At 43.9% G+C, this 17013-nt stretch overlaps 1 protein-coding gene across 1 annotated transcript; it reads left to right on the top strand.

The window, feature by feature from the left end:
* Window positions 1-565: 565 nt before the first annotated feature.
* Window positions 566-14840, top strand: HAO2 (hydroxyacid oxidase 2). The gene is made up of 8 exons (XM_053456426.1): window positions 566-670; window positions 7040-7192; window positions 7534-7685; window positions 8136-8419; window positions 9018-9236; window positions 9639-9797; window positions 13934-14003; window positions 14501-14840. The coding sequence occupies exons 2-8, from the start codon at window positions 7062-7064 to the stop codon at window positions 14554-14556; spliced, it is 1071 nt and encodes a 356-aa protein (XP_053312401.1). The 5' UTR covers window positions 566-670; window positions 7040-7061; the 3' UTR covers window positions 14557-14840.
* Window positions 14841-17013: the final 2173 nt, after the last annotated feature.

The raw sequence follows: 17013 nt of genomic DNA on the forward strand, positions 1-17013 counted from the left end.
ACAAATTTCAAGGTTTCGGGCTATATGTCGAGGTTCTTGGGGGCAAATCCAGATTTATAGGCGTCTGGCTCCGGAGGGCCGGGTTCTTCAGGGTCTCGGGATCCTGTATATATATCCAGAGCGACCCCCCCGGGTTCTAAGATGTCAGGCCCCGCACGGTCAGCATATATCGCCGTTATTATGGAATAAATAAACTTTTTTATCGGGGTCCAACGAGGCTCGTTATGGAGAATTTACATTTTAACGACGGAAGAAGATGTTAAAGCGGAGATACGGAAAACGCTCAGCCGGCCAAGGGCCCACTGAATCTAGGGACATCGGGGCCCGGCGCTATGATGTCATAGGTGGCCGCCTAGTCTTACCTCGTAGAGAGGTCAAAGAAGGAAACCGTCGGGCAAAACAAATGATTGTCTATTTCCATGATATTTTACTGTTTGAGTTCCGTCCAGTAGGCCGAGGGTTAACTCCCAGCACTCCTTTCTCTGCCCTCTCCCTTACACAATGCCAGAGGTCACCGCGGGGTTAATCCGCCACGGCCTTGTTTGTTCATGCGTTGTCGAAGGGCCCCGATTGGCCGGGTGAAGGTTTTTCCGCCGTGTACTTTGGACTCGGAGGGGTGCAGGTGCCCCTCTCTCTCGCGCCTGGCATTGGATCCGGAGCCCATAGGCAGGTGAGTGATGCTGCCGGCGGCCGATGCCGACGGGGTAACGGGATGCAGGCTACAGCACGAGCTGCCGGGGACATGTCTGCCGAGAGGCCTCCGTGCTGCAAACGCTGCAAAACGCTGACAGCGACACAGGCGACGGGATCAGCCAACAGCCGCGGCGTCCCGGTTAACCGTTCACTACGGAGCGCAGCCAGAAAGCGAAAGAAATCCTTAAAACTCATAAATCCCCTAATTTACCGTAAGGGGTCCGCGTTCTCGGACAGTTGGGGTCGGCCGGCTGCGTTTGGCTCGAAGTCCTTATTCATAAAGAGCAATTCCGGTGCAAAATGCTGGGCCAGGAACATAGCACTGGTTTCCATGGTGACAACACCATAACTGTTCTCTGGGACATAGCGCCTAATGTGTAACGGGGGCGGGGCGCCGTGTATTTATGGCGGGGTCACCATTAAATCATTGGCCTGATGAGATGCCGACCCGTCCATAACATTTCCTGGCCCACCTTTAAAAGAGGGTCCCGGCTTCCGGCCTAGCGCTCTCAGCCAAGCCGCTGCGGTAGTTCAGATCGGTGTCACTGAGAGGAGGACTGTGTGTGAAGCACAGTGTTTACTGCCCTGACTGCAACGAACGGGCTGCTCCCAGACTGCGGGGGTCTAGTTATCTCTCAGGAGCGGCCACGGGGATATTAGGTGTCGGGACGCGCTCTGTAGCCCCCCGATATTCCGGCCTAGTGATGTGGTGTTAGAGTGAGTGGGTGAGTGTATGTTAGTGTGTGGTGTTAGGATGAGTGAGTTTATGATAGCGTGTGGCGTTAGGATGAGTGAGTTATGTTAGCGTGTGGTGTTAGGATGAGTGAGTATATTTTAGCGTGTGGTGTTAGGATGAGTGAGTGTATGTTAGCGTGTGGTGTTAGGATGGGTGAGTGTATGTTAGCGTGTGGTGGTAGAATGGGTGAGTGTATGTTAGCGTGTGGTGTTAGAATGGGTGAGTGTATGTTAGCGTGTGGTGCTAGAATGGGTGAGTGTATGTTAGCGTGTGGTGTTAGGATGGGTGAGTGTATGTTAGCGTGTGGTGTTAGAGCGAGTGGTGGAGTGTATGTTAGCATGTGGTGTTAGAATGGGTGAGTGTATGTTAGTATGTGGTGTTAGAATGAGTGAGTGTATGTTAGCGTGTGGTGTTAGAGCGAGTGGAGGAGTGTATGTTAGCGTGTGGTGTTAGAATGGGTGAGTGTATGTTACCGTGTGGTGTTAGAATGAGTGAGTGTATGTTAGCGTGTGGTGTTAGAGCGAGTGGTGGAGTGTATGTTAGCATGTGGTGTTAGAATGGGTGAGTGTATGTTAGTATGTGGTGTTAGAATGAGTGAGTGTATGTTAGCGTGTGGTGTTAGAGCGAGTGGAGGAGTGTATGTTAGCGTGTGGTGTTAGAATGGGTGAGTGTATGTTACCGTGTGGTGTTAGAATGAGTGAGTGTATGTTAGCGTGTGGTGTTAGAGCGAGTGGAGGAGTTTATGTTAGTGTGTGGTGTTAGAATGGGTGAGTGTATGTTAGTGTGTGGTGTTAGAATGGGTGAGTGTATGTTACCGTGTGGTGTTAGAATGGGTGAGTGTATGTTAGCGTGTGGTGTTAGAATGGGTGAGTGTATGTTAGTATGTGGTGTTAGAATGAGTGAGTGTATGTTAGCGTGTGGTGTTAGAGCGAGTGGAGGAGTGTATGTTAGCGTGTGGTGTTAGAATGGGTGAGTGTATGTTAGTATGTGGTGTTAGAATGAGTGAGTGTATGTTAGCATGTGGTGTTAGAGCGAGTGGAGGAGTGTATGTTAGCGTGTGGTGTTAGAATGGGTGAGTGTATGTTAGTATGTGGTGTTAGAATGAGTGAGTGTATGTTAGCATGTGGTGTTAGAGCGAGTGGAGGAGTGTATGTTAGCGTGTGGTGTTAGAATGGGTGAGTGTATGTTAGTATGTGGTGTTAGAATGAGTGAGTGTATGTTAGCGTGTGGTGTTAGAATGGGTCAGTGTATGTTAGTGTGTGGTGTTAGAATGGGTGAGTGTATGTTACCGTGTGGTGTTAGAATGAGTGAGTGTATGTTAGCGTTTGGTGTTAGAGCGAGTGGAGGAGTTTATGTTAGTGTGTGGTGTTAGAATGGGTGAGTGTATGTTAGTGTGTGGTGTTAGAATGGGTGAGTGTATGTTAGCGTGTGGTGTTAGAGCGAGTGGAGGAGTTTATGTTAGTGTGTGGTGTTAGAAAGGGTGAGTGTATGTTAGCGTGTGGTGTTAGAATGGGTGAGTGTATGTTGGCGGGCAGTGTTAGAATGAGTGAGTGTATGTTAGCGTGTGGTGTTAGAATGGGTGAGTGTATGTTAGCGTGTGGTGCTAGAATGGGTGAGTGTATGTTAGCGTGTGGTGTTAGAATGAGTGAGTGTATGTTAGCGTGTGGTGTTAGTTTTAGAATAAAGACCAAAAAATTGAGTTACCTGCGCACTTTCCCAAATCCCTGCGCTTATTTACACAAATGGAGGTTTTTAGTTTCGCTCCAATGGCCGTTTAAAGTGGAAGCTCCCTGCCACGTCACGGCAAACCTCTCAGACCTACACGGAACGCTGCCCCGAGCTAAAGGTGAACGTGAAGGCCTCTCAGCTATCACGTGAATTAAAGTGTCTATAATGACTGGAGTGTAAACATGGGATAAGCATATGGCTCCTAAATCTAGATAAGTGGAGCAGCCTCACAGCAGAGGTGGTAGAGGGTAATACAGTGAGGGGATTTAAACATGCATGGGATAGACATACGGCTCCTGAATCTAAGACGAGACCAACGACTGATTAAGGTTTGAGTCTTTACAGCAGGAGAAACGGGCAACTAGACGGGGGCCAGATGGGGCCGATCTGCTCTCAAATCATTAAATTTCAGTTTCTGAACCGGACAGTCACCCCAGGCTAGCACAAGAGCTCCTAGTAAACAGTACGGTGACGCTGTATATGCTGTGATATATATATGCTGGTTGGCTGGTGCTGTCACGTGACCTTTCACAGTGTAGGCATTCTGGGAGTTGTAGTCCTGTTAAATCTCTGCCTTATATGATTGATTGGCTGTGGAACTACAACCCCCAGAATCCTCTGCCTTTCCAGGAGGCGGAGTTCTGCTCACAGTGACTGCATTCTATAGGTATGTGTTACAGGACTGGGTATCATGGGGGCAGAGTCTGGGGCATGAGGGCCACCAGCTCTCCAGCGAGGGTGGTCTCATACCCCCAGGATCTTGGTTACTCTGGGGTCACAGAATACACTTCTGAACATAGCTTACAAATGTCATGATTCTATCTTAACAGTCCTGACATCGGGGTTTTATGTCTCACTGGCTGCTCTGGTCGGTGTCCTGATTTTCTGGGATACACGAGAACTTTTCGTGTCCGGGGCTTTCTGCAAGTTTGGGGACAAATTGGGGGCCAAGAGGGCCCCTGTTATCCACGCAAACATTGCTGGGCAAAGCGAATCAGGTTGTTGGAGGCAAATATCTTGGGAACCTTGTCAGATATTTTAGTCTGGAAAGCAAGCGTAGTATATGTTAGTCTATTACACAAACACAAAATGGAGTCCAAGCCAAAGAAACGGTCACAAAATGGAGTCGGAGCCAAAGAAACGGACGCAAAATGGAGTCGGAGCCAAAGAAACGGACGCAAAATGGAGTCGGAGCCAAAGAAACGGACGCAAAATGGAGTCGGAGCCAAAGAAACGGATGCAAAATGGAGTCGGAGCCAAAGAAACGGACGCAAAATGGAGTCTGAGGCAAAGAAATGGATGCAAAATGGAGTCCGAGGCAAAGAAACGGACACAAAATGGAGTCCAAGCCAAAGAAACGGACGCAGAATGGAGTCCGAGCCAAAGAAACGGACGCAGAATGGAGTCCGAGCCAAAGAAACGGACGCAAAATGGAGTCTGAGGCAAAGAAACGGACGCAAAATGGAGTCTGAGGCAAAGAAACGGACGCAAAATGGACTCTGAGGCAAAGAAACTGACGCAAAATGGAGTCTGAGGCAAAGAAACGGACGCAAAATGGAGTCGGAGCCAAAGAAACGAACGCAAAATGGAGTCCGAGCCAAAGAAACGGACGCAGAATGGAGTCTGAGGCAAAGAAACGGACGCAAAATGGAGTCGGAGTCATCTTGTTTGCTTTAAATCATATAAATGATTTGTTTTTCTCTCTATATTGATGAAAATAGCTGCTTCAGCGAGTTTTTGTCATTAAAGAAATCGTTTGTATTAATAATATGATACATTTTAGGAATTAGAAGCTATTTATCTCTATAAACGTGAATTCCGCAGGAGGCTTCCCCGCGAGCCCCCAAAACGCTTTATAACCGAGGCGATATTCGCTTCCAGAGATAAACGATCGCATCGCGGATAAACAGCAGACGTTTCCCTAAAATCAGTCCGGCTGCGAATGGCAGAAACAAAACTGCAAATACGCTGGGAAATGTCTAATTATAATCCAGAGTAACATTCAGAATTCTGATTGGACGACCTCCATCAATAGGCGGAGATTATGGTAATAAGCAGGGTCTTTAAAAGTTTAGACAAAGCCGGGGCGGAAAAAGAATTGATTTTCACTCATAATTACTTTATCTAATAATCTCCGTATTTACTGTCTTCTCCTGGCTAATTGGAATTTTATGGCGATTGCCCAATTTGATGAAAGTTATTCTTCCTTTCGCTTCATTTTTCCGCAGAACCTGGAATTATATCTGGAGTAAATATAACGTTTCTGTTATTCTGAATAGAGGAGAATTCTGTCCGCTTCGATATAGAAGACATTATCCCTGTTTGGGGGAAATAATATATGACGTTATAGTATATGACATTATTGTATATGACATTATTGTATATGACATTATTGTATTTGGCATTATAGTATATGACGTTATTGTATATGGCGGCTTGTGAGACCGCAGTTTATAACCCGTGATAATGACAATGATGGAAAAGGGATTTTTACCTGGAAATAAGGATATTTTTCTGAGGTTTGACATTATTTGCATCTATTAAAAACACAATAATCGTTATTATAATAACGATATATCTGAATACTTCTCTCCATCGCAAATATAGTATACAGCATCTCGTTGTATTGTCGGTGCCGTTGTATAATAATTAAAAGGGCGGGAATTTTGTGTATGTGATAGAATATTGGGGTTTTTGTCTATTTTCTCTCATTAATATCCGTAACAACCTAGAGGCGTTTCCGGAAATGTCCGCCACAAAGCCGGCTGGCGCTTCGTTTATCTGTTTTTTTTTTAATAAATTTAAGGAATTTGAGAAACATGAAAAAAATAAGGGGAGGACTAGGCTGGGGGGGTAAAATGGTTTCACATTTTATTGGCCCCTCCCTCTTTGGGATATCACTATGTCGCCCTATATGCAAATGACTTTTTTTGCCATTGAGATATTTGCATAAAAGTCTGCATGATTTAAAGGGAGAAGTCACCATCCCAGCCTCTACCCGTCTCAGTTCATCAAATTAAACGCCTACAGCATTTATCTGTCAATCAGAATCAAACACCATACTGAGCTGATGCTTTATGGCGATGCTAATGAAGTCCGTTCCTCCATAGACTTCCATAAATCAGAGAGTCCGGCTGGGTGATTAAGACTGAGCAATTCAATTGCTCCCACAGGCAGTATGATAAGGAGTCGGGGGGTTTAGTAGATCGGGGATCAGATAACAGAGCGAGAATCATACAAACGGCTGATATGCAGCGCCCTGAAAACTTTATATTATGGGGGCAAAAACTACAAACTGGGGTAAAAAAAATGGATTTAATCTGATATTAGGAATAAAAAATGCTGAGAGATTCGCTTTAATCTGGAAATGAAAAATAAAGAGAGATCTGTAAACGTGTGGTTTGGTGCTGAGAGCGCAGGGAGGGCGAGAAAGTTTGGAGAGGACAGGGAGGGAGAGGAGGGTTGGGGAGGACAGGGAGGAATGGAGTGATAGGAGTGATCTTCCAGAGGGTGGATTTCCTCCGGTTTTGTTAGCCAGCGTTATGAGGATGGAGAGGTTGCTTGTGTCCGGTATCAGGGGATTAAAACCTGGGCTATCCCTAAGGGGTGACAGACAGGGAATTGTCTTGAATGCGATTGGCTGAAGGACAGTGTTGGATTAACATGGCCTAGCGGCGGAGTTACTCTCTCTGGGAACGCCATGGTGATTAGATCTCCATCCTGAGGGATCTACTCTGGGGTGCAGAGGAGGGTCTTAACTTCCTGTTCTCATGATCTGCATGATTATTCCTCCCCATTGAGTTCAGTTGCCCTTGAGTTCAGAGTGTTAACGCGTGCGCAGCGCTGAGTGCTCGGTGTGACGTTACTGTGCATTCTCCGCAGGTCGGGGCGGGGGGACGCTGAGATGTCCCTCATCTGCCTGTCAGACTATGAAGCCTACGCAAAAGACCACTTACCCAAAGCCACGTGGGAATATTACGCGGCCGGAGCGGACGATTGCTGCACGCGGGACGATAACCTGCTGGCTTTCAAACGGTAAAGTGTCCACGTGACTCTCCTCCCCCAATGCCCCTCTCTCCCCCCCCATGCCCCTCTTTTCTAGGAGGTCAGAATGTTTGCTGGGTATGAGGGGATCGCAGGGTTCTACAGCCCTAAAAGCCCCGATAATGTGTATAGAAACAGCAGGGAACAGATTTATAAATTAAACGGAGGAAATAAACCCCATCTCATAAATGCCCCCCATTTACACAAATAGCCCCGCCCCAGCCATGCCCCCTAAAAGAAAAGTGCCCCTCTGTCTGTTTGTAATATTGGGGCGTTTGGGGTAAATGTTTTAGGAGCCGTAGCGTCAGTCCAGCTTCCGTCTCTTCCTTCAGTATCCGTCTGAGACCCCGGATGCTCCGCGATGTGTCCGTGACAGACACTCGGACAACGGTCCTGGGGACGGAGATCAGCTGTCCCATCGGCATCGCCCCCACCGCGTTCCACTGCTTGGCATGGCCGGACGGAGAGATGAGCACCGCCAGAGGTACGTAACCACCCCCCCGGGGCTCCAGGGCAGAGTAATAACCCTCAGCCAGGGAGTAATACAGTGAGTCTTTACAACAGGAGAAGCGGGCAGACTAGACGGGGGCCGGATGTATGGTGTAAGAATGAGTGTATTAGTGTGTGTTACATTATGGTGTTAGAGTGTTTGTTAGCTGTCTGCATGTGTATGGTGTTAGTGTGAGTGTGTATGCATGTGTATGGTGTTAGAGTTGGCATGTGTGTATGTGTGTCAGCGTATGGTGTTAGAGTGCGTGTTAGGTGTCGGCATGTGTGTATGTTTGTGTATGGTGTTTAGTGTGAGTGTGTATGTTAGCGTGTTAGAGTCAGGGGTGAGCCTAGTATTTCATGCATTCGTCTAAGCGCAGAAATCATGTGATCAGTCATCATTAGTGGCTCTTAGAGGATCATTTAGGATTTTTGTGCCTCTTAGCGGCGGAGTCGCTGAATCTGTGCTACGTGGCCAGTACTTATTCCACATGCTCAGTGGAGGAGATCGTGGCGGCCGCTCCCGACGGCTTCCGGTGGTTCCAGCTCTACGTGTACCGAGACCGCAAGCTGTCGGAGCAGCTGGTGCACCGGGTGGAAGCTTTGGGCTTCAAGGCTCTCGTCCTCACCGTGGACGTTCCTTACACGGGCAAGAGGAGAAGCGACATCCGCAACAAGTTTCGGCTCCCGCCGCATCTCAAGGTCAAGAACTTTGAGGGTGTGTTTGAGGTAAATTCACCTTTTTTATTCAATTCTTTATTAAAAGTAGTAGTACCGGCAGCCACTAGAATGCCAGACACGAGATCGGAGAATGAGGGATAATATGTACATTAGCACCGGCTTTCTATTGGTGGAGGAAACGCTCTCAAGAAAAATAGAGGTTTTTGGCTTGTGGGGGGAAAAAACGAAATGATTTGATTATTCAGCCACATTATGTGGTGGTTTCTGTCACACATTATGCGGTGGTTTCTGTCACACATTATGCGGTGGTTTCTGTCACGCATTATGCGGTGGTTTCTGTCACGCATTATGCGGTGGTTTCTGTCACGCATTATGCGGTGGTTTCTGTCACGCATTATGCGGTGGTTTCTGTCACACATTATGCGGTGGTTTCTGTCACACATTATGCGGTGGTTTCTGTCACACATTATGCGGTGGTTTCTGTCGCACATTATGCGGTGGTTTCTGTCACACATTATGCGGTGGTTTCTGTCGCACATTATGCGGTGGTTTCTGTCACACATTATGCGGTGGTTTCTGTCACACATTATGCGGTGGTTTTCCGTTGCTCAGCCGACTCTCTGACGGCTCCTCTGATCCTCTGTAGGAAAACTGCGGTCCGGATAATTATGGTGTCCCAGCCAACACCTTGGACCCGTCCATCAGCTGGAAGGACATCTACTGGCTAAGGAGCCTAACCCGTCTGCCTATCATCATCAAGGGAATCCTGACCAAGGAAGATGCGGAGCTGGCGGTGGAGCATGGCGTGCAAGGAATCATTGTGTCCAACCATGGCGGCCGGCAGCTGGACGGGGAGCTTGCCACGGTACGTTCGTCCTATTAACGTCATAACAAGGAACTTTCGTGAATAAGAGTAAGATGTAGAGTCACGTCAGCTTTCAAGTCCTCAGAGGTCTCTTCTTTGCAGGTAATTAAAAACCCGTCCTGATTAGCTAATTCCATTTATTTGTGGCATTCTCCATTACACCGTATGGGAAGTGTGTGTTCCTCTTACACTTCGCGAGAGGCGCGTTTTTTTTTTTTGGGAGACATTTTGAGATATCCAGAAAAAAATATTCTATATTAAAATAATCTGCAGGTTTTCAGTCAAAGGTTACGTGAAGATGGCTTTCCCATGTTTACACGAGGAGATCCTGAAAACCATCGCTGGTTGATGGTTTTGTTAACCTATGACTGTCTGGAAGTAACTGCTCTTCCGCCCTCACAGATCGATGCCCTGTCGGAGATCGTGGATGCGGTGCAGGGCCGGATCGAGGTCTACATCGACGGAGGGATAAGAACAGGAAGTGATGTGCTGAAGGCCCTAGCGCTCGGAGCGAAGTGTGTGTTCATTGGACGACCTATTGTGTGGGGTCTCACGTACAAGGTGTGACACAGGGGTCTCACGTACAAGTGTGACACAGAACCTGACATAGCAACAAAGTCCATCCGTGTTACTCCTCACTGTTGGTCTGAAGAAGCTAAACCCCCCCACATAGAAGCGATTTCCGATTGTGCCTCAAAAATGGGGAAAAAACCTTTCCTAAAATGGTCTCTGATTTCTCACTAAATCAGCAACTAATCCCGTCCTTATAACCCGTTATATCCCTGTATATTCCTCATATTATATATTATATACTCTCCCCCGTATAACTAATCCCGTCCTTATAACCCGTTATATCCCTGTATATTCCTCATATTATATATTATATACTCTCCGGCCGTATAACTAATCCCGTCCTTATAACCCGTTATATCCCTGTATATTCCTCATATTATATATTATATACTCTCCGGCCGTATAACTAATCCTGTCCTTATAACCCGTTATAGCCTGTATAATCCTCATATTATATATTATATACTCTCCGGCCGTATAACTAATCCCGTCCTTATAACCCGTTATATCCCTGTATATTCCTCATATTATATATTATATACTCTCCGGCCGTATAACTAATCCCGTCCTTATAACCCGTTATATCCCTGTATATTCCTCATATTATATATTATATACTCTCCGACCCGTATAACTAATCCCGTCCTTATAACCCATTATATCCTGTATATTCCTCATATTATATATTATATACTCTCCGGCCGTATAACTAATCCCGTCCTTATAACCCGTTATATCCCTGTATATTCCTCATATTATATATTATATACTCTCTGGCCGTATAACGCATCCCGTCCTTATATCCCGTTATATCCCTGTATATTCCTCATATTATATATTATATACTCTCTGGCCGTATAACTAATCCCGTCCTTATAACCCGTTATATACTGTATATTCCTCATATTATATATTATATACTCTCCCCATATAACTAATCCCGTTCTTATAACCCGTTATATCCTGTATATTCCTCATATTATATATTATATACTCTCCAGCCCGTATAACTAATCCCGTCCTTATAACCCGTTATATCCTGTATATTCCTCATATTATATATTATGTACTCTCCGACCCGTATAACTAATCCCGTCCTTATAACCCGTTATATCCCTGTATATTCCTCATATTATATATTATATACTCTCCCCCGTATAACTAATCCCGTCCTTATAACCTTATATCCCTGTATATTCCTCATATTATATATTATATACTCTCCCCCGTATAACTAATCCCGTCCTTATAACCCGTTATATAACTGTATATTCCTCATATTATATATTATATACTCTCTGGCCGTATAACGCATCCCGTCCTTATATCCCGTTATATCCTGTATATTCCTCATATTATATATTATATACTCTCCCCCGTATAACTAATCCCGTCCTTATAACCCGTTATATCCTGTATATTCCTCATATTATATATTATATACTCTCCAGCCCGTATAACTAATCCCGTCCTTATAACCCGTTATATCCTGTATATTCCTCATATTATATATTATATACTCTCCGACCCGTATAACTAATCCCGTCCTTATAACCCGTTATATCCCTGTATATTCCTCATATTATATATTATATACTCTCCCCCGTATAACTAATCCCGTCCTTATAACCCGTTATATCCCTGTATATTCCTCATATTATATATTATATACTCTCCGGCCGTATAACTAATCCCGTCCTTATATCCCGTTATATCCCTGTATATTCCTCATATTATATATTATATACTCTCTGGCCGTATAACTAATCCCGTCCTTATAACCCGTTATATCCCTGTATATTCCTCATATTATATATTATATACTCTCTGGCCGTATAACGCATCCCGTCCTTATATCCCGTTATATCCCTGTATATTCCTCATATTATATATTATATACTCTCCCCCATATAACTAATCCCGTTCTTATAACCCGTTATATCCTGTATATTCCTCATATTATATATTATATACTCTCCAGCCCGTATAACTAATCCCGTCCTTATAACCCGTTATATCCTGTATATTCCTCATATTATATATTATATACTCTCCGACCCGTATAACTAATCCCGTCCTTATAACCCATTATATCCTGTATATTCCTCATATTATATATTATATACTCTCCCCCCGTATAACTAATCCCGTCCTTATAACCCGTTATATCCCTGTATATTCCTCATATTATATACTCTCCGGCCGTATAACTAATCCCGTCCTTATAACCCGTTATATCCCTGTATATTCCTCATATTATATATTATATACTCTCCGGCCGTATAACTAATCCCGTCCTTATAACCCGTTATAGCCCTGTATATTCCTCATATTATATATTATATACTCTCCGACCGTATAACTAATCCCGTCCTTATAACCCGTTATATCCCCGTATATTCCTCATATTATATATTATATACTCTCCGGCCGTATAACTAATCCCGTCCTTATATCCCGTTATATCCTGTATATTCCTCATATTATATATTATATACTCTCCGGCTGTATAACTAATCCCGTCCTTATAACCCGTTATATCCCCGTATATTCCTCATATTATATATTATATACTCTCCGGCCGTATAACTAATCCCGTCCTTATATCCCGTTATATCCTGTATATTCCTCATATTATATATTATATACTCTCCCCCGTATAACTAATTTCGTCCTTATAACCCGTTATATCCCTGTATATTACTCATATTATATATTATATACTCTCCGGCCGTATAACTAATCCTGTCCTTATTACCCGTTATATCCAGTATATTCCTCATATTATATATTATATACTCTCCCCCGTATAACTAATCCCGTCCTTATACCCCGTTATATCCTGTATATTCCTCATATTATATATTATATACTCTCCGGCCGTATAACTAATCCCGTCCTTATAACCCGTTATATCCCTGTATATTCCTCATATTATATATTATATACTCTCCGGCCGTATAACTAATCCCGTCCTTATAACCCGTTATAGCCCTGTATATTCCTCATATTATATATTATATACTCTCCGACCTGTATAACTAATCCCGTCCTTATAACCCGTTATATCCCCGTATATATTCCTCATATTATAAATTATATACTCTCCGACCTGTATAACTAATCCCGTCCTTATAACCCGTTATATCCCCGTATATTCCTCATATTATATATTATATACTCTCCCCCGTATAACTAATCCCGTCCTTATAACCCGTTATATCCCTGTATATTACTCATATTATATATTATATACTCTCCGGCCGTATAACTAATCCTGTCCTTATTACCCGTTATATCCAGTATATTCCTCATATTATATATTATATACTCTCCGGCCGTATAACTAATCCCGTCCTTATAACCCGTTATATCCTGTATATTCCTCATATTATATATTATATACTCTCCCCCCGTATAACTAATCCCGTCCTTATAACCCGTTATATCCTGTATATTCTTCATATTATATATTATATACTCTCCGGCCGTATAACTAATCCCATCATTATAACCCGTTATATCCCTGTATATTCCTCATATTATATATTATATACTCTCTGGCCGTATAACTAATCCTGTCCTTATAACCCGTTATATCCTGTATATTCCTCATATTATATATTATATACTCTCCGGCCGTATAACTAATCCCGTCCTTATAACCCGTTATATCCTGTATATTCCTCATATTATATATTATATACTCTCCGGCCGTATAACTAATCCCTTCCTTATAACCCGTTATATCCTGTATATTCCTCATATTATATATTATATACTCTCCCGCCGTATAACTAATCCCGTCCTTATAACCCGTTATATCCTGTATATTCCTCATATTATATATTATATACTCTCCTCCGTATAACTAATCCCGTCCTTATAACCCGTTATATCCCTGTATATTCCTAATATTATATATATTATATACTCTCCGACTGGTGTTGGTCCTGTATGTTTTTGTAGGACATCATATCGTCCATAAACACTTTTTTCTACCCTACACAAAGCTACACTTTTGGGACGCTATGTAACAATAATATATATATATATGTGTGTGTATATAATATAATATGATCAATCATTCTAATTGGTTAACCCCTTGTGTCCTGCATGTTTAGGGTGAGGAGGGGGTGAGAGGCGTTCTCCAGATCCTGACAGATGAATTCCGCCTCTCCATGGCACTCTCAGGTACAAAGCACTGGATTTGGGGGATTTAAAGGGGCAGAACCACCAAAAACTATGAAATGTGTCAGTCATTCACTTATTTAATTCCGTTTAATAAATGTGTCATTATTTTGGTCAGGGGTATCCCTGCCCGGGGCCCGTTTCAGATCCAGTTGGGGGCATATTAAATAAATATTAAAATATGGAGGTTTCTGGGAGCAGCCATGTTGCTTTTACACAAGGTCCCTGCGGTGACTTTGCTGTCTCCCAGATTCGTGTTTCACCCGCGCTTTACAAACAGAAGGGGTTAAATATAAAACGTGATGCGAAGTTTGAAAAGCAGACTTATCGCCATAGCAGCTGCTGGGATTGTCCAGTCTTTAGGAACATCCTCTTGGTTCCTATGGTGATAAATACACTTTTTTAAAACTTTGCCCTGAAACCACTTTTTAGATTTTGCATAATTTCTAAATTAGCTCATTTTGATGATTTTTAGCTTTTATTTATTTATTTATTTTCAGGCTGTCGGAACGTCTCTGAAATCAACCGAAACCTCATCCAGTTCTCTAAGCTTTAGAGACGGCGATTTGGGGGGCCGGGGGGCCAGGGAACCCCCCTCTCCTCCTCCAAACACGTACAGACCATGGAAGAGCGATTCCTTTTGTCACCAATTCCTAAATAATTTACCCCAAAAATGAATCTGGATGATAATTTCCCGATGGCTTCGGGGTCACCGCGCCGCTCATACCTCACATAATCATACGTCCGGCACCGAGAGCCTCAAAGACTTCTTATTATTATATTTAATTCTGGGGGGAAAATCCAAATATCTGCTAAATTATTCAATAAAAAATGAAAACCAGTGGAACCGGCGTGGTGATTCTTACTAAAGAGGGAGATCCGGTAACAACGCTGCGGTTATAATCAACTACAATTATACATTATACAGGGCATCTCACTGGTTTATACATTATACAGGGGCCGGTCACTGATTTATCTATACATTATACAGGGGGCCGGCTCGCTGATTTATCTATACATTATACAGGGGGCCGACTCGCTGATTTATCTATACATTATACAGGGGGCCGGTCACTGATTTATCTATACATTATACAGGGGCCGGTCACTGATTTATCTATACATTATACAGGGGGCCAGTCACTGATTTATCTATACATTATACAGGGGGCCGGTCACTGATTTATCTATACATTATACAGGGGGCCAGTCACTGATTTATCTATACATTATACAGGGGGCCGGTCACTGATTTATCTATACATTATACAGGGGCCGGTCGCTGATTTATCTATACATTATACAGGGGGCCGGTCACTGATTTATCTATACATTATACAGGGGGCCGGTCACTGATTTATCTATACATTATACAGGGGGCCGGTCACTGATTTATCTATACATTATACAGGGGCCGGCTCGCTGATTTATCTATACATTATACAGGGGGCCGGCTCGCTGATTTATCTATACATTATACAGGGGGCCGGATCACTGATTTATCTATACATTATACAGGGCCGGTCACTGAATCATCTATACATTATACAGGGCCGGTCACTGATTTATCTATACATTATACAGGGGGCCGGCTCACTGATTTATCTATACATTATACAGGGGGCCGGTCACTGATTTATCTATACATTATACAGGGGGCCGGTCACTGATTTATCTATACATTATACAGGGGGCCGGCTCACTGATTTATCTATACATTATACAGGGGCCGGGTCACTGATTTATCTATACATTATACAGGGCCGGTCACTGATTTATCTATACATTATACAGGGGGCCGGTCACTGATTTATCTATACATTATACAGGGGCCGGTCACTGATTTATCTATACATTATACAGGGGCCGGTCACTGATTTATCTATACATTATACAGGGGGCCGGCTCACTGATTTATCTATACATTATACAGGGGGCCGGTCACTGATTTATCTATACATTATACAGGGGGCCGCTTCAGTTCACTTTTATGACGGGCAGCAGAATTGTGATTGCGTCCCGAGGCGTTTCATTTGCCGGAATGTGATGTTTTTGCAGCAAGAAGCGGCCGTGGGGGAGGGGGGGTTCTGCTGTCCTTGTGTCGGGAGATAAGGAGGAGAGGTGACGCGGGAGCTGAATAAACGGGAAGCGGATCTCCCCCCAAACGGCTTTAATCCCAAAATCACATTAAAAATACATTTGCAAAAATATTGTTTTTCCTGTATTTCTGGGGTTCGCTTCCAGCGCCCCATTGGAGGATTTTCGTGGTGCTCCCAGCGGGGTAAATATTTTTTTACTATTTATATCGTTATAGAATTTTATGCGTTTTGAGGAGATTTGAAAGGTTAAGACGTTCGTGCGAATACATCGAGTCAAAAGTCAGACGCATCGATTTATGCCTCTTAACCGGGGGGGCGTAACTAGAAGCCACTGGGCCCCGCTGCGAAAATTGCCCCGGGGGCCCCAACTTCACCGAGCAACATGTCCCACAATGCCACCTCACCCTAAACAGCTTGTGAGTGCCTTTAGCCCCAAGTAGCTTATAAAAGCCATCCTAAGCCCCAAACAGCCTGTTTGTGCCATCTTTACTCCCAGATTGTCTTTGCCCCCAAACAACTGGTCTGTGCCTTCTTTACCCCTTGCCCCCCCCTTCTAACATACACTCTGGCACATATATATAAACTTACACCCCCCGGTTAAGAGGCATAAATTTGTGTACACACACTCACTCATACTCAAATACACATACACATTCATTCTAACACGCAGTCCATCTTACCCCACTTACACATCCATGCTCACACACATACTCAGACACATACACACATACACACATACATACATACACACATATATACATACACACATGCTTACCTCCCGCCGCTCCTGCAGCTTTCTTTCCTCCCGGCAGCTCGTTCCTGCGCGGACCCCGCCGCGGCTGCTCTTAACGATAAGCTGCCGACATATAAACCGCAAACTGCATTCACCTACCTGAGATAATAACAAGCCAATA

Source organism: Spea bombifrons, chromosome 2, assembly GCF_027358695.1.
Source record: "Spea bombifrons isolate aSpeBom1 chromosome 2, aSpeBom1.2.pri, whole genome shotgun sequence".
Classification (NCBI taxonomy): Eukaryota; Metazoa; Chordata; class Amphibia; order Anura; family Pelobatidae; genus Spea; species Spea bombifrons.